Genomic DNA, 19,472 nt, shown 5'->3' with positions numbered 1-19,472 from the left:
ATAAAACCACCATATGACCCACAGCAATTCCACTTCTAGGTATATACCCTGAGGAAACCAAAATGGAAAAAGACACATGCACCCAAAGTTCATTGCAGCGCTATTTATGATAGCTAGAACATGGAAGCAACCTAGATGGTCACCGACAGATGAATGGATGAAGATGTGGTGGTACATATATACAAAGGAACATTATTCAGCTGTAAAAAGGAACGAATTTGAGTCAATTCTAATGAGGTGGATGAACCTAGAGCCTAGTATACATAGTGAAGTAAGTCAGAAAGAGAAATAGAAATATCATATATTAAAGCATTTATGTATGGAATCTAGGAAGATGGTACTGACACATTTATTTGCAGGGCAGCAATGGAGAAACAGACATAGAGAACAGACTTATAGACATGGGGGAAGGGGAAGAGGGAGAGGGTGAGATGGATGGAAAGAGTAACATGGAAACTTACAATTCCATATATAAACTAGAGAGCCAATGGGAATTTGCTCTGTCACTCGGGGAACTCAAAGAAGGGCTCTGCAACAATCTAGACGGATGGGATGGAGAGGGAGATTTGAGGGGGTTTTGGGACGGAGGGGACATGGGTGTACCTCTGGCTGATTCTTATTGATGTCTGACAGGAAACAACAAAATTCTGGAAAGCAATTATCCTTCAATTAAGAATAAATGAATTTATTTCTTAGAAATAATATGGGGGGGGGGTCCTAAGATGGCAGAGGGATAGGATGGGGAGACCACTTTCTCCCCCACAAATTCATCAAAAGAATATTTGAACACTGAACAAATTCCACAAAACAACATCTGAATACTGGCAGAGGAAATCAGGCACCCAGAAAGCCAGCCCACTGTCTTCAAAAGGAGGTAGGACAAAATATAAAAGATAAACAGAGAGCCAAAAGAGGTAGGGACAGAGATCTATCCCAGGAAGGGAGTCTTAAAAAGGAGAAGTTTCCAAACAGCAGGAAACACTCTCACTGGCGGGTTGTGTGGAGTTTTGGAATCTCTGAGGGCAACATAACCAGGAGGAAAAATAAATAAATAAATAAAACCCACAGATTACATGCCTAACTGCAACTCCCAGTGCCCGCACCTGTCACCAGCAAGTGAGGGCTGAACAGGGAGGCTCCGGCTGCACTGCTTAGGGTAAGGACTGGGCCTGAATGCCCTGAGGGAAATCTGAGGGAACTAACATGAGATAGCAACCCAAACTGTGGGATAGCCAGAGAGAGAGAGAGAAAAAGAGAGAGAGAGAGAGAGAACTATCCTGTGAAAAGCCCTAACCTAAGGCACTGCCAGGCCCGCTCACAGAACAAAGGACTGAGCGAATACCAGAAGAGAGCTAGCCGGCTGTGGATCAGCCCATCCCCTGCCTGAGACAGGGAGGCAGGAGTGGGGCAGCCACAGCTGGAAAGGGGTAAACTCGGCCCCAGAGAGGCATCCTCTACCAAACTGCAAGCAGGCACCCAGTCACTAACCAAAACTTCTTGGGATTCAGGATGGTTGACTTCCGCCTGGAGGATCACATCCAGAGATCAGTTCCCCAGAAGAGCCACACGGCACACCTGAGACAGGCGTGCCCGCTGACACCCAGGAAACCAAGCGGCTGGGATCCGGGAGGTGGTAAGACGCAGTCCCCACCTGGGGAGACTGCGCTCCCCAAGCACCTGGTCGCCTGAGCTGCTCGGACCTGGGAAGGGCCCAAAACGCAGGCCCAACCCAGTCTGCGCCTTTGTGGAGTATCCGAGAACCTGAACCTGAGTGGCTTAGACCTGGGAAGTGCACGCAACCCAGGCCTGCCTCAGATAGTTCCCTGACAGAGAATCCTAGAGCCTGAGAAGTGTAGACTGGGAAAGCGCACGCGCCATGAGCGGAGACAAACCCAGTGCGGCCGAGACACTGTGCGCACTCCCCACACACGCCGGTGATGTTTGTTCGCAGTGTTCCTCCGTGCCCACAGCAGGACTGAACAGGTGAGCCTAAATAAGTGACCACCTTCGCCCCCTTGTGTCAGGATGGAAATTAGACATTGAAGAGACCAGCAAACAGAAGAAGCTAAAATAAACAGAGGGAACCTCTTTGGAAGTGACAGGTGCAACAGATGAAAACCCTGGAGTTAGCAGCGACTACATTGGAAGGGGCCTATAGATCTTGAAAAGTATAAGCTGGATCAAGGAACTATCTGAAACTGAACTGACCCCACACTGCCCACAACAGCTCAAGAGAAATTCCTAGATAAATTTTTACTACTATCATTTTTTAAATATTTAAACATTTTTTTTAAATTTTTAAGTCCTCTGTTACTCTGTCACGGTCTTTGTAGACCGGGTCCTGGGGACTGGATTCAACGAGAAGAAGATTGCAGGGGACCCAAGTCTCGAGTGAACCAAGGGTGCTTTATTTGCAGAAAAGCATGTTTATATATCTTCACACAAGGCAGCTTTAGGCAGTAAAGAAAACTGAGCAAAAACAAAGCCAAGCAAATAACAATCTTCAAAGGGCCAAATAGCATTCCATATCCTGAGTAAGAGGAGCATAACTAAATAGATTACAGTTAAGTAAGGTCACTGAAGGGAGTCGCTGAACGGAATCCAAGCAGGTGCCCTTTCTCATGATCTCGGTCCCGAGAACTGCATGCAGCTCTGCTTGTTCCGGTTTTACAGGAACTGATAAGGAATAGAGAATCCTTGAGAAACGACACACAAAAGAAAAGAATAACACCTTGAATCCCTTAAAGCTGAATGTCCCGTGACATTACTCCTTTAATTTCCCTTTTTGTAACCTACTGTTACCTTGCAAAAAAAAAAAAAAAAAAAGACCCTATTTTTAAAGCAAACTTCATATGTATATTTTATAATTATTGTGACTTTGCTTTGTTTTCTTAATATTGTATTTTTGAGAGTCTAACCTCTACTCTACATTTTTAATCTCTGCTTTTAGGTATTTGTTATCAATTTTGTACCTTTAAGAATCCAATCTTCAGTACCCATTTTTACTTGGGAGTGTGATTACTGGCTTGATTGCTCTCTCCCCCTTTTGACTCTCCTTTGTCTCCACCAGGTCACCTCTATCTCCTCCCTCACCCTTGTTTTCTGTACCCAACTCTGTGAATCTCTTTGTGTGTTCTGGGCTGCGGAGAACACTTAGGGAACTGATTAGTGGCTGGATCTGTCTCTCTCCTTTTGATTCCCCCTTTTCTCCTCCTGGTCACCTCTGTCTCCTTCCTCCCTCTTCTCTTCTCTGTGTAACTCCGTGAACCTCTCCGAGGGGTCCAGACTATGGAGAGCACATAGGGAACTGATTACTGACTAGCTTGTTCTCTCCCTTTTTGATGCCCCCTCTTCTCCTCCTGGTCACCTCTATCTCCCTCCTCCCTCTTCTCATCTCTATGTAACTCTGTGTACCTCTCTGGGTGTCCCTCACTGTGGAGAAGCTTTTCATCATTAGCCTAGATGTTTTATCATTGGTGCTGTATACATGGAGAAGTCTTGACGCTACCGTAAGAGTGAGACTGAAAACCAGAGGCAGGAGGCTGAATTCCAAAACCTGAGAACACCAGAGAACTCCTGATTCCTGGGAACATTAATCGATAAGAACTCATCCGAAAGCCTCCATACCTACACTGAAGCCAAGCACCACCCAAGAGCCAACAGGTTCCAGAGCAAGACAAACCATGCAAATTCTCCAGCAACACAGGAACATAGCTCTGAGCATCAATATACAGGCTGCCCAAAGTCACACCAAATCCATGCACATCTCAAAACTCACTACTGGACACTTCAAGGCACTCCAGAGAGAAGAAATCCAGCTCCACCCACCAGAACACTGATGCAAGTTTCCCTAACCAGGAAACCTTGACAAGCCAATCGTCCAACCCCACCCACAGTGAGGAATCTCCACTATAAAGAGGAACCACAAACTGCCAAAATACTGAAAGGCCACTCCAAACACAGCAATCTAAACAAGATGAAAAAGCAGAGAAATACTCAGCAGGTAAAGGAATATGATAAATGCCCACCAAACCAAACAAAAGAGGAGGAGATAGGGAGTCTACCTGAAAAAGAATTCAAAATAATGATAGTAAAAATGATCCAAAATCTTGAAAACAAAATGGAGTTACAGATAAATAGCCTGGAGACAAGGATTGAGAACATGCAAGAAATGTTTAACAAGGACCTAGAAGAAATAAAAAAGAGTCAATAAATAATGAATAATGCAGTAAATGAGATAACAAACACTCTGGAGGGAACCAACGGTAGAATAGCGGAGGCAGAAGATAGGATAAGTGAGGTGGAAGATAGAATGGTAGAAATAAATGAAGCAGACAGGAAAAAAGAAAAAGGAACTAAAACAAATGAGGACAACCTCAGAGACCTCTGCGACAATGCTAAATGCCCCAACATTTGAATCAGAGGAGTCCCAGAAGAAGAAGACAAAAACAAAGGCCATAAGAAAATACTTGAGGTGATAATAGTTGAAAACTTTGCTAAAATGGGGACGGAAATAGTCATCCAAGTCCAGGAAACCCACAGATTCCCAAACAGGATAAACCCAAGGCAAAACATCCCAAGACACATATTAATCAAATTAACTATGATTAAACACAAAGAACAAACATTAAAAGCAGCAAGGGAAAAACAACAAATAACACACAAGAGGATTCCCATAAGGATAACAGCTGATCTTTCAACAGAAACTCTTCAGGCCAGCAGGGAATGGCAGGACATACTTAAAGTGATGAAAGAGAAAAACCTACAACCCAGATTACTGAACCCAGCAAGGATCTCATTCAAATATGAAGGAGAAATCAAAAGCTTCACAGACAAGCAAAAGCTGAGAGAATTCAGCATCACCAAACCAGCTCTTCAACAAATGCTAAAGGATCTTCTCTAGACAGGAAACACAGAAAGGGTGTATAAACTCGAACCCAAAACAACAAAGTAAATGGCAATGGGATCATACTTATCAATAATTACCTTAAATGTAAATGGGTTGAATGCCCCAACCAAAAGACAAAGACTGGCTGAATGGGTACAAAAACAAGACCCCTATGTATGTTGTCTACAGAAGACCCACCTCAAAACAAGGGACACATATAGACCGAAAGTGAAGGGCTGGAAAAAGATATTCCACGCAAATAGAGACCAAAAAAAATAAAAAAGCAGTAGCAGCAATACTTATCTCAGATAAAATAGACTTTCAAATAAAGGCTGTGAAAGAGTCAAAGAAGGAAACTCCATAATGACCAACAGATCAATTCGAGAAGATATAATAAATATATATGCACTAACATAGGAGCACTGCAATATGTAAGGCAAATGCTAACAAGTATAAAAGGGGAAATTAACAATAACACAATAATAGAGGGAGACTTTAATACCCCACTCACACCTATGGATAAATCAGCTAAACAGAAAATTAACAAGGAAACACAAACTTTAAATGATACAATGGACCAGTTAGACCTAATTGATATCTATAGGACATTTCACCCCAAAAGAATGAATTTCATCTTTTTCTCAAGTGCACATGGAACATTCTCCAGGACAGATCACATCCTGGGCCATAAATCTAGACTTGGTAAATTTAAAAAAATTGAAATCTTTCCAAGCATCTTTTCTGACCACAATGCAGTAAGATTAGATGTCAATTACAGGAGGAAAACTATTAAATATTCCAACATATGGAGGCTGAACAACACGTTTCTGAATAACCAACAAATCACAGAAGAAATCAAAAATGAAATCAAAATATGCATAGAAGTGAATGAGAATGAAAACAAAACAACCCAAAACCTTTGGGACACTGTAAAAGCAGTGCTAAGGGGAAGGCTCATAGCAATACAGGCTTACCTCAAGAAACAAGATAAAAGTCAAATAAATAAGCTAACTCTACACATAAAGCAACTAGAAAAGGAAGAAATGAAGAACCCCAGGGTTAGTAGAAGGAAAGAAATCCTAAAAATTAGGGCAGAAAGAAATGCAAAAGAAACAAGAGACCATAGCAAAAATAAACAAAGCTAAAAGCTGGTTCTTTGGGAAGATAAATAAAATTGACAAACCATTAGCCAGACTCATCAAGAAACAAAGGGTGAAACATCAAACCAACAAAATTAGAAATGAAAATGGAAAAATCACAACAGACAACACAGAAATACAAAGGATCATAAGAGACTACTATCAGCAACTATATGCCAATAAAACGGGCAAGTTGGAAGGAATGGACAAATTCTTAGAAAAGTATAACTTTCCAAAACTGAACCTGGAAGAAATGGAAAATCTTAACAGACCCATCACAAGCACGGAAATCGAAACTGTAATCAGAAATCTTCCAGCAGACAAAAGCCCAACACCAAACAGCGGCATAGCTGAATTCGACCAAAAATTTAGAGAACAGCTAACACCTATCCTACTCAAACTCTTCCAGAAATTTGCAGAGGAAGGTAAACTTCCAAACTCATTCTATGAGGTCACCATTACCCTAATACCAAAACCAGACAAAGATGCCAACAAAAAAGAAAACTACAGGTCAATATCACTGGTGAACATAGATGCAAAAATCCTTAACAACATTCTAGCAAACAGAATCCAACAGCATATTAAAAGGATCACACATCATGACGAAATGGGTTTTATCCCAGGGATGCAAGGATTCTTCAATATCTGCAAATCAATGTAATACAATGTAATACAATTAACAGATTGAAAGATAAAAATCATATGATTATCTTAATAGACGCAGAGAAAGCCTTCAACAAAATTCAACATCCATTTATGATCAAAACTCTCCAGAAAGCAGGAACAGAAGGAACATACCACAAAATAATAAAAGCTATATATGACAAACCCACAGCAAACATTATCCTCAATGGTGAAAACTTGAAAGCATTTCCCCTAAAGTCAGGGACAAGACACGGGTGCCCACTCTCACCACTACTATTCAACATAGTTTTGGAAGTTTTGGCCACAGCAATCAGAGCAGAAAAAGAAATAATAGGAATCCAGATTGGAAAAGAAGACGTAAAACTCTCGCCGTTTGCACATGACATGATCCTCTACATAGAAAACCCTAAAGACTCCACCAGAAAATTACTAGAGCTAATAATGAATATAGTAAAGTTACAGGATATAAAATTAGCACATAGAAATCCCTTGTATTCCTATACATGAACAATGAGAAAACAGAGAGAGAAATTAAGGAAACAATTCCATTCATCATTGCAATGAAAAGAATAAAATACTTAGGAATATATCTACCTAAAGAAACAAAAGACCTATATATAGAAAACTATAAAAACACTGTTGAAAGAAATCAAAGAGGACACAAATAGATGGAGAAATATACCATGTTCATGGATTGGAAGAATCAATGTAGTGAAAATGAGTATACTACCCAAAGGAATCTATAGATTCAATGCACTTGCTATCAAGCTACCAACGGTATTTCTCACAGAACTAGAACAAATAATATCAGAATTTGTATGGAAATACAAAAAAAAACTCGAATAACAAAGTAATCTTGAGAAAGAAGAATGGAACTGGAGAAATCAACCTGCCTGACTTCAGGCTATACTACAAAGCTATAGTCATCAAGACAGTATGGTACTGGCACAAAGACAGAAATATAGATCAATGGAACAAAATAGAAAGCCAGAGATAAGTCCATGCACCTATGGACACCTAATCGATGACAAAGGAGGCAAGAATATAGGAGAAAAGACAATCTCTTTAACAAGTGGTGCTGGGAAAACTGGTCAACCACTTGTAAAAGAATGAAACCAGAACACTTTCTAACACCATACACAAAAATAAACTCAAAATGGATTAAAGATCTAAATGTAAGACCAGAAACTATAAAACTCCTAGAGGAGAACATAGGCAAAACACTCTCCAACATAAATCACAACAAGATCCTCTATGACCCACCTCCCAGAATATTGGAAATAAAAGCAAAAATAAACAAATGGGACATAATGAAACTTAAAAGCTGTTGAACAACAAAGGAAACTATAAGCAAGGTGAAAAGACAGCCTTCAGAATGGGAGAAAATAATAGCAAATGAAGCAACTGACAAAGAATTAATCTCAAAAATATACAAGCAGCTCCTACAGCTCAATTCCAGAAAAATAAATGACCCAATCAAAAAATGGGCCAAGGAACTAAACAGACATTTCTCCAAAGAAGACATACAGATGACTAACAAACACATGAAAAGATGCTCAACATCACTCATTATCAGAAAAATGCAAATCAAAACCACCATGAGGTACCATCTCAGGACATTCAGAATGGCTGCTATCCTAGAGTCTACAAACAATAAACGCTGGAGAGGGTATGCAGAAAATGGAACCCTCTTACACTGTTGGTGGGAATGCAAGCTTGTGCAGCCACTGTGGAGAACAGTGTGGAGATTCCTTTAAAAATTGGAAACAGAACTGCCATATGACCCAGCAATCCCACTGCTGGGCATACACACTGAGGAAACCAGAACTGAAAGAGACACGTGTACCCCAATGTTCATCACAGCACTGTTTATAATAGCCAGGACATGGAAACAACCTAGATGTCCATCAGCAGACAAATGGATAAGAAAGCTGTGGTACATATACACAATGGAATATTACTCAGCCATTAAAAAGAATACATTTGAGTCAGCTCTAATGAGGTGGATGAAACTGGAGCCTATTATACAGAGTGAAGTAAGCAGGAAAGAAAAACACCAGTATAGTATACTATCACACATACATGGAATTTAGAAAGATAGTAATGATAACTCTATATGAAAGACAGAAAAAGAGACACAGATGTAAAGAATAGTCTTTTGGACTCTATGGGAGAAGGCGAGGGTGGGATGATTTGAGAGAATAGCACTGAAACATGTATATTATCATATGTGAAACAGATCGCCAGTCCAGGTTCGATGCATGAGACAGGGTGCAAACAGCTGGTGCACTGGGATGACCCAGAGGGATGGGATGGGGAGGGAGGTGGGAGAGGAGTTCAGGTTGGGCAACACATGTACAAGCATGGCTGATTCATGTCGATGTATGTCAAAATCACAATATTGTAAAGTAATTAGCCTCCAATTAACATTAAAAAAACATGGAATGTACATGTTGCTAGAAATATTTTTAAAAGAAAAAATATCTTCCACAGATAATTTTAAAAACTCTGGTGGTAATTTTTCTTTGCTTATGATTTTATAATAACAAGTAGTCTATATAAGAAAAAAGCATAACTGGTGATTTCATTCATTTAATGTATGTAATTACTCATTATTTGCTGACATTCAGAAAAACGAAATCAGAATCTCTCCAGAGGAAAAAATATACTTCTACATTTCTTCTTTCAGACTGTTGCAGCTGAAAATTTTATAATTTAATGAAGAGAGATTAAGAATCTCATTTATAAAATTATAAATCAGAATTTTAGTAAAAAGAATAGACAAAATGCTTGTTTATTTCCTCTATTTTCTGAAAGATCTAAAACACCCACCAAGATTATAGCAAACAGTAAGATAAATCAGATAAGTACATTAAGTATTTAGCATCAGACATGACTGAGCGACTGGACTGAACTGAAGTTAGAAACCACAAGAAACAGAAGGGCCAAAAATTCTTAATTCATAATACGTCTCCAAAAACAGGGCTCATCTTGAATTGTCTCTAAATGAAAGTTTTGCTAGGTTAAATAGAAGACATCGCTTCATTAATTTCAAAGTGATAAATTTTTTAAAAAGAGAAATCACTTCAAATTTACATGAACTTTCAGAGGGAACTATATTCAAAAAACATATATACATATACAAGTATAAACAAATCACCTTGCTGTACACCTGAAACTTACACGGTATTTCAAACGGACTATACTTCAACTGAAGGAAAACACAAGAACCACCACCACCGTCGAAAACAAACACCAAAAAAAATAAGGAACACATTTTCTTTCAGTTCTTCATAAAAATAAGCTATGTGTCATTCAAAGAGTATGAGCATTCTTTTTTCACGACTTCACTTTCTCTTCTTGAGCTGAATTTTAAATAATTTCTTGCATATTTATAATATACAGTTCCTGGTCAGACTTACTCCCACTATTTCTGCTGTGTTTGTATAATAATCTGTCTCATCTTCACCCTCATTCCATCTTATATTCATCTTGTCCTTCTTAAAGGAATTCTTCCCCTTCATCCTCCTCCCCATCTTCAACTTCATCTAGTTATTTTTCCTCAGTGCTTTGTAATTCTTTTCTTTCATAACAGGATACTTAGTATGCCAATATTTATAAATCTGAATCAGGCACATGTATGGCTCTTATTATCACACCATTTTCTATTGTGACTTTGAGGGCTTCTATTCCTCTGGTGGGATCCCTTTTGTTATCATAAGGACCAGGGGAATGGTATGTGAACAAGTCCAGGGAAAGAAGAACAAATAGAACAACTTACCTTTGTACGACCAAGGCCTGCTACAGACTTGAGAAGTTTTGCAACAGGCTGAGATGATGGGAAGGCAGGATGACAGATGCCCTCAAACCCGGGTGATGGTTTGCAAAATGTTTCAACCACATCTTCAATGTTGCTATCAGAATTATTGTCCTCAGAGAAAGTTGTACTCTCTGGTCTCCAAATGCCACATTTTGCTTCTACTACAGTGAAAACAGGAGAGAGTACATGAGAACATGTGTCATTTCAAATCAGGGAATAACATCAGGAGGACAGTCTTCAAATAACTTACTGTTTCTCTTGGATTGCTGAGAAGCCTTCATTAGCTTCATTACGTTTGATTTCAAGACATGCTGTAGAAGAAAATAAGAGCTTGAAGACTATAACAAGTATTAACCTCAATAGAAGAATTATAACCTCCCCCATTCCTCTATGATCCAACACAAAGAACACAGGCTCTGGAGTCCTTCAGATGTGGATTCAAATCCCAGTTCTGCCACTGACTGACCTGCTCATGGGGAAAGGATTATGACAGATGACATCAGAAGCCCCGGATGCTTCTCTCCTTACCCCTCATTGACTGCTATACAGACACCATGACACCCACTAGATTACTTTCTCTACCAAAATGTTCTAGAGTAATAATTTATCCCCGGGAGTTTAGAGCACTACTGAAAAGCTAAGACATTTAAATTAATTGCTATATTTTGAAATTTGCTTCCATGATTAATATATCCATGGATTATCACTTGGGAAGGGAAATATGAAAGTTTAGCTTTCAACAGAACCTATTTAGATGGGCTAGAACAGAAAAACAGGATGAGCTACTTCTATTCTGTTTGTCAAACAGCCAGAGACAAATGAAACAGGGGAAAAAATTCAGCTGCTTCTGTGAAACAGGAAAAAAACAAGGTTAAACCCATAGGGCAATGATCATGAATGAAAGCCACAAACACTCTAAATAGAAAGCCATAAGCAAACATGTTCACAATAGAGGCAGAGATGGACTGAAAGAGTAGACACTGAAGAAATATATTCTGCAAGGAAAAATTAGGTTAACAGTAAATATTAAAAAGAAAAATTAAAAAAGGTAGAGAAGGAAGAAGAAAGGAAAAAGTGACACATTTCTAGTCAAGAACAAACTTGATGGAAAAAAAACAAGTATAATAAGGTATGTGGAGAAACACATATATTTAGAATTTATATACAATAGGTCAGTAATATATCAGTATTCCTAAAGATATACTATCAGCAAAGCCTCTGTTTCATATGATTTACATCAGTTCAGTTCAGGTCAGCTGCTCAGTTGTGTGTGACTCCTTGTGATCCCATGGACTGCAGCACACCAGGCTTCCCTGTCCATCACCAACACCCAGAGGTTTTACAAACTTGCCCATTGAGTCGGTGATGCCATCAAACCATCTCATCCTCTGTCGCCCCCTTCTCCTCCCGCCTTCAAACTTTCCCAAAATCGGTATTTTCCAATGAGTCAGTTCTTCGCATCAGATGGCCAAACTATTGGAGTTTCAGCTTCAGAATAGGTCCTTTCAATGAATATTCAGGGCTGATTTCCTTTAGGATGGACTGATTGGAATCTCCTTGCAGTCCAAGGGACTCTCAAGAGTCTTCTCCAACACCATAGTTCAAAAGCATCAATTCTTCAGTGCTCAGTCTGCTTTATAGTCAAACTCTCACATCCATACATGACTACTAGAAAAACCATAGCTTAGACTAGACAGAACTTTACTGGCAAAGTAATGTCCCTGCTTTTCAATATGCTGTCTAGGTTGGTCGTAGCTTTTCATCCAAGGAGCAAGCATCTTTTAATTTCATGGCTACAGTCACCATCTGCAGTGATTTTGAAGCCCAAAAAAAGAAGTCTGCCACTGTGTCCATTGTTTCCCCATCTCTTTGCCACGAAGTGATGGGACCGGATGCCATGATCTTAGTTTTCTGAATGTTGAGTTGTAAGTCAACTTTTTCACTTTCCTCTTTCACTTTCATTAAGAGGCTCTTTAGTTCTTCAATTTCTGCCATCATTGTGGTGTCATCTGCGTATCTGAGGTTATTGATATTTTCTAGCTGTCTTGATTCCAGCCTGTGCTTCATCCAGCCGGCATTTCACATGATGTACTCTGCATATAAGTTAAATAAGCAGGGTGACAATTTACATCCTTGATGTACTACTGTCCTGATTTTGGAACCAGTCTAGTCCATATCCAGTTCTAACTGTACCTTCTTGTCCTGTATACAGATTTCTCAGGAGGCAGGTCAGGTGGTCTGGTATTCCCATCTCTTGAAGAATTTTCTACACTTTGTTGTGATCCACAGAGGCAAAAGGTTTAGCACAGTCAAAAAAGCAGAAGTAGATGCATTTTTGGAACTCACTTGCTTTTTTTATGATCCAGAGGATGTTGACAATTTGATCTCTGGTTCCCCTGCCTTTTCTAAATCCTGCTTAAACATCTGAAGTTCATGGTTCACATACTTGTGAAGCCTGATTTGGAAAACTTTGAGCATTACATTGTTAGCATGTGAGATGTGTGCAATTGTGCAGTAGTTTGAACATTCTTTGCCATTGCCTTCCTTTGGGATTGGAAGGAAAACTGACCTTTTCCAGTCCTGTGGCCACTGTTGAGTTTTCCAGATTTGCTGGCATATTGAGTGCAGCAGCACTTTCACAGCATCATCTTTCAGGATTTGAAATAGCTCAACTGCAATTCCAACACCTCCATTAGCTTTGTTCATAGTAATGCTTCCTAAGACCCACTTGACTTCGCATTCCAGGTTTGGCTCTAGGTGAATGATCACACCATCCTGGTTATCTGGGTCATAAAGATCTTTTTTGTAGAGTTCTGTGTATTCTTGCTACCTCATCTTAACATCTTCTGCTTCTATTAGGTCCATACCACTTCATCCTTTATGGTGCCCATCTTTGCATGAAATGTTCCCATGGTATCTCTAATTTTCTTGATGAGATCTCTAGTTTTTCCCATTCTATTGTTTCCTCTATTTCTTTGCATTCATCACTGAGAAAGGCTTTCTTATCTCTCTTTGCTATTCTTTGGAACTCTGCATGCAAATGGGTATATCTTTCCATATCTCCTGTGCCTCTTGCCTCTCTTCTTTTCTCAGCTATTTGGAAGACCTCCTTAGACAATCATTTTGCCTTCTTCCTTTTCTTTTTCTTAGAGATGGTCTTGATCACTGCCTCCTGTACAATCTCATGAATCTCCATCAATAGTTCTTCAGGCACTCTGTTTATCACACCTACTCCCTTGAATCTATTTATCACTTCCGCTGTCTTGAGAACAGTAAATACTACACGAAACTAATTTCAGAGCAGGAATACCAATTTCACAACAGAACACTTTACCTTGGTTTGAAAACCTAAGACTTCACTGTTTGATGTAGGCCCTAAATCAATGCCAGGTTTGTTGGGAAACCTTTAAAGCAAAAACATACAATAAAAATGAGTGAGCTCATTTTGAACAAAAGAAAAAAAAAAAAAACAAGTGAAAGTTTATATATTAAATGAACTTTCTTGACATGAATAAAATATGGCCTGTTTTAAAACAGCTTTTTAAAATTTTTTTTAAAGATTTCTTGATGTGGACCACTTTTAAAGTCTTTGCTGAATTAGTTCCAATGGTGCTTCTATTTTATGTTTTGGCTGTCTGACCCTGAGGCATGTGAGATCTTAGCTTCCCTGACCGAGTATTGAACCCACACTGCCTACACTGGAAGATGTCTTACTAACCATCTTAACCACTGCACCCCCAGGGAAGTCTCCAAAAAAGTTTTTCGTTACCTATTTCTGCTTCCATCTGTCCCAACCTATGAAATATCTGGTTAACACTCATTCTTAGTATCCATAACAGAGAGTGACAGCCAATATGTCGGCAGAGCCTAAAAATAATTTGTTTTCACCAAAAGTTCTAATAGCTGAACTGAAAATCCAATTGATGCATTGAAATAATTCTTGTTTGCACAAACTAGAATAAACCTGATGACTTTAAACAAAGCAGAAGAACAGGCTTTTCCTTCTGCATTGTCCGTTCAAGGTTCAGAGACGAATCTGAGTCCATCCAAAATGGCAGCCTTGGTCCGTCAGCAGGGATACTACTTATTGAGATGGCACCACTTCTCTCCTTTACTCGAAGAGGGAGTACAGGGGGTTTCCCCATAATGTCGAAACTTAAAATGTACACAAGTCAAAGAACTAATTTATATCTTTAACTTATATGCTACATGGGTACTTCTCTGTCTCTGTTGAGGGCTGTGGGAGTGGACGTGGGAGCCAGGAAGGCCAGCTGTCAAATCACAAGTCAACTTATTTTAACCAGGGTCAATTCATTAACCTCCTGAAACCACAGTTGCCTAATTAAGTAAAAGTATGACAGCTACTTTACAAAGCTGCTGTAATGACTCTATGAGGTCACAAATGTTAAGCACATAATGCAGTGTCTAACCCAGAGTAGAACACTCAACAAATATTAGTTTCTCTTCTCCATGTTCCCTTTGATAAACATATAATTTAAAACATCCATAAAATCTTACCTCCTTGAAGAGTCCTCTTCAGAACTCTCATCCACTAGTAAAGAAAAAAGCAAGATACAGTTTAAATCAACAGAAGAAAAATACAGAATATTAAAACCTCAAGACTGATGCTTTGTTTAAAGGTATTCCTTTCAAACCACACCTGGAGGCCACACTAGAGGAAGGGAACAGTGCTGTACTATACTCGTAGGCCACTAATGCCTAAGAACCACTTCTCCCCTTTATAGTCATCAAATGCAAAACAAAACACAAAGGAAGAACTGCTGTTTACAATGACCATAATCCTAACCAAACTCTGGGAGACAGACAGAAAATGATACTACACCATTAACAGAATCAGTACTATAAGCTGACAATAGCACACTTAAACAGCACAGTATTTCTGGACTTCCGCCGCCTGAAGCACTGAACAGAGACTACAGGCGTCTTGCTGGGACATGACAACTGCTCTGGCTCTTCAGCTCACAACGAAAACGCCCTATCACAGGGAGGCTTGGTCTACAGGCACTGAACTTCAGAACGTGGTACAACACCGGAAACAAAAGTCTTCTCTTCCTGGCCCTCTTTCCAAAGGCAAGAGAAGTGTGAAAGATGTAGTGATTCCAGGTTTACAAAGGATAATCACTTGAAAGGCAGGTGGGGGAGGGCAAACGGGTAAAGGGGCTCAACTCAGTGGTGAGAATGGGGACTAGCCGTGTAGTGGTGAGCACGAAGTAGGGTACACAGAAGCTGAACTTTCTTAAAAAGTTTCATATATATATACACACATACACACACACTAATGTGTTTAAAAAGAATCTCTTGAGACTGTCTCCTTCCTTTGCTCAAGAGCATCTGGACCACACAGAGCAGGATGCTCCGAAGAGTGCTGTGTGCTAGTGAGGGATATCATCGTATCAGTCCTTCCCATTATATGGGAAATGTTGATAGAAAGCATGCTTTTTCAGCTTGGAAGGCATACATCATCACATCCTAAGCTGATGAACAAGGGGAGGGAGGGAAGGATGGAGGGAGCCATGGACTCTGGTGCTGCTGGGCAACGTTTCCCAGGGGTCGTCATGATCTGATGCTGGAGGGATGACTCACATGCAGTGACTCCACGGGGAGAGGAGCACTGCAAGCTTCAGCCTGGAGGGCAGGGGCAGTGAATTTTAAGTGTCTGCACCCTGTGACATCAGGACAATGCTCAGGACACAAAAGACACCTGAAAGCTATCTGTTCAGTGAACAAACGAGCAAATAAATTAACATGTTTCCTTGAAAATTTTGCTTAGCAAAATATAGAAATTAACCAGAGAAAACTCTATTCTAGTCTGAGCGTATTGTATCTCCTCTGACTAGTGTATTAAACCAACCTACAGTTCTTTGATAGATGTTTTTGTTGTTCAGTCACCAAGTCCTCTCTGACTTTTGTGACCCCATGGACTACAGCTCAGCAGGCCCTCCTGTCCATGGGATTTCCCAGGCAAGAGTACTGGAGTGGGTTGCCATTTCCTTCTCCAGGGGATCTCCCCAACACAGGGATCAAACTGTATCTCCTGCATTGGCGGGTGGATTCTTTACTACTGAGCCACCTGGGAAGCCCCCTTTGATTAGACAGAGGTCTACTTAGTTAAAGGTATCCTTGGATACCCTGTACAATGTGCTAGATGCCACATCCAGTAAACCCAATGCTGTTTTTGTTAACGCAAAGTATTTTTGTGATTTTATCAGAACCTGCAGAGTTCCAAGTTGTTGTATTTGAATATCAATTATGGTAATCTTTTAACTGATGGCAAGAGAACATCTTGTTCTTACAAAACTATACTGTCATGACAATTGGCCAACACACAAAAGAAAATATCTGGTCCTAATGAAGTCAACCTATCTCACTCTCTCTGGATCTGTAAGGAATGAAGTTGCTAATCTAGACCTGCTTGGTACAACAATAGGCAAAATAACTGGTTCTCAACCAGGCATTGCTTTTCTGCCTTCTGTACTATTGGTAGGTATCTTTCAGAAATAATCTCTCACTACTATGCTGCACACTGGCTCAGCTTTGCAGTTATTATTTATCATTTCTTATCCTACCAGGAAGGGATTATTCAAGTTCCCAGTTTTAATGATGGTAACTGTTTTGTGAGACTAATTACTACACAGTAACTACTAACTATTCATTCACTAAAGGCAAACCATTTCTAAAAATGAAAGTTCACTTTCATAAGAAGTCCAATCTGCTATACTATGACTATAGATGAAATATACATCATACTCACTTCAAAATTTTTTTCTGATTTACACAAAGATCTATTATAGGACTTTAGGAGCCATATTAAATAAATGGATTTCTTTTCAAAAATACTGTCTTTGATGTTAAATCACCTATAAGTAACATCTTAAAGAATTCTGAATACTAGAGTATAAAGAAATTAATTTAAAAAATAATATACACATGAAATTTACACTAATTTTTTCATAGTTCTTTCATTAGTGAAACTTCCTCATTCCTACTTTATCTACAGTAGAATCACCAAGACTAATTTGGTATCAGATGATGTACCTGGGTTGCTCTTTTCAGGAGAAGTTTTAGGTCTCTTTTCTTTATATTCAGAAATCAGTTGGTGAAACCTATGTATTAAAAATGTGATAGATAATATTTTAACACTGATATGAGAAACAACTACCAAATTCTTAGATCATTTCAGACAATGTCATAGAAAATATCAAAACTTCAATTGTCCCATACATTTGAAGTTTATAAGTTCTATAAACTTTTATTTAGCATAGTAAGGGAGAAAGTAAAGGTATATTGTCACCCTGCTTATTTAACTTATATGCAGAGTATATTATGAGAAATGCTGGGCTGGATGAAACACAAGCTGAAATCAAGATTGCCGGGAGAAGTATCAATAACCTCAGATATGCAGATGACACCACCCTTATGGCAAAAAGTGAAAAAGAACAATAAAGTTTCTTGATGAAAGTGAAAGAGGAGAGTGAAGAAGTTGGCTTAAAGCTCAACATTCAGAAAACTAAGATCATGGTCCCATCACTTCATGGCAAATAGATGGAGAAACAGTGGAAACAGTGGCAGACTTTATTTTGGGGGGTTCGAAAATCACTGCAGATGGTGATTGCAGCCAAGAAATTAAAAGATGCTTACTCCTTGGAAGGAAAGTTGTGATCAACTTAGCATATTAAAAAGCAGAGACATTACTTTGTCAACAAAGGTCTGTCTAGTCAAGGTTATGGTTTTCCAAGTAGTCATGTATGGATGTGAGAGTTGGACTATAAAGAAACTAAGTGCAGAAGAATTGATGCTTTTGAACTGTGGTGTTGGAAAAGACTCTTGAGAGTCTCTTGGACTGCAAGGAGATCCAACCAGTCCATCCTAAAGGAGATCAATCCTGGGTGTTCATTGGACGGACTGATGTTGAAGCTGAAACTCCAATATTTTGGCCACCTGATGCAAAGAGTGGACTTATTTGAAAAGACCCTGATGTTGGGAAAGATTGAAGGCAGGAGGAGAAGGGGACGACAGAGGATGAGATGGTTGCATGGCATCACCGTCTCAATGGACATGATTTTGGTTAAACTCTGGGAGTCGGTGACGGACAGGGAGGCCTGGCGTTTTGCAGTTCATGGGGTCCCAAACAGTCGAACACGACTAAGCAACTGAACTGAACTGAAAGGAGAAAGAAAATGAAGATGAAGAAGTCATGAACTCAGGGCAGTACAGCTCCAGTAATTAACTAGACTTAGCTTGGCATACGAAAAATCTCTCAAGCTTGCAAATCCAGCTCTATAACCAACTGCCCTTTGATCCTGGAGGAGTTGTTTCTCTACAGTTCAAAATCTTCCTCTACACAACTGGGATATTACTACCTGATTTCACAAGAGGATTAATAGGACCCCCAAATGCTTGCAGAAACAGTCAAAGAGTGGAATAAATTCATCTTCAACTTTATTGCTGTACTCCTTTGGAATTTCAAGTAAATCCCAATGTGTGCTTTTTCATACATTTAACATTCACGTGTTGCATGAAACTGTTATTAATTCTGGTGATTAGCTGTTCGTTGTAGTTTCTAACTTAGGGAATCTCAGCTCTTATATAATGTGTACCTAAATTTACTTATAACATATGAATTCACTACATTAGAGAACATAATGATCCCCCATTATTGCAGCTAATTACAAGAAGAGCAGAAAACTAATCATAATCAAGACCTGGCCTGGACCACTACTCTTCCTTCTCTACTCAAACTCTGAACCAGCAGATCTTCCTGACAATGATGTTTCATCTCCATGTCCCTCTCCAATTCACTTGGAAGACATATCCCTACTCTTACAGTGGATACTGCCAAGTTCTAGACAGGGCTTACCTCTCTGAATTCCAACTATCTTCCTTGAGATTTAGGGATTTCTGCTGAATGCGTTCCTTAAGGGGCAGATTCTGAAAACATTTAAGGTGGAGGCGGATAGGA

At 39.5% G+C, this 19,472-nt stretch overlaps 1 protein-coding gene across 1 annotated transcript in view; it reads right to left on the bottom strand.

Moving 5' to 3' along the window:
- LOC133044573 (ankyrin repeat domain-containing protein 26-like) overlaps nucleotides 1–19,472 on the bottom strand; it is a 112,576-nt gene that overhangs the window by 83,033 nt on the left and 10,071 nt on the right. The window contains exons 6-10 of the mRNA XM_061125987.1: nucleotides 17,549–17,616; nucleotides 15,011–15,044; nucleotides 13,827–13,896; nucleotides 10,743–10,803; nucleotides 10,454–10,653 (exon numbers count right to left, since the gene is read on the bottom strand). Of these exons, the coding sequence (XP_060981970.1) occupies nucleotides 10,454–10,653; nucleotides 10,743–10,803; nucleotides 13,827–13,896; nucleotides 15,011–15,044; nucleotides 17,549–17,616 (433 nt within the window). The remainder of the gene's footprint in view (nucleotides 1–10,453; nucleotides 10,654–10,742; nucleotides 10,804–13,826; nucleotides 13,897–15,010; nucleotides 15,045–17,548; nucleotides 17,617–19,472) is intronic.

The sequence above is a fragment of the Dama dama genome, chromosome 23, assembly GCF_033118175.1.
Source record: "Dama dama isolate Ldn47 chromosome 23, ASM3311817v1, whole genome shotgun sequence".
Classification (NCBI taxonomy): Eukaryota; Metazoa; Chordata; class Mammalia; order Artiodactyla; family Cervidae; genus Dama; species Dama dama.
The sequence above is the reverse complement of the archived record's forward strand: the minus strand, read 5'-3'. Positions and strand labels throughout refer to the sequence as shown.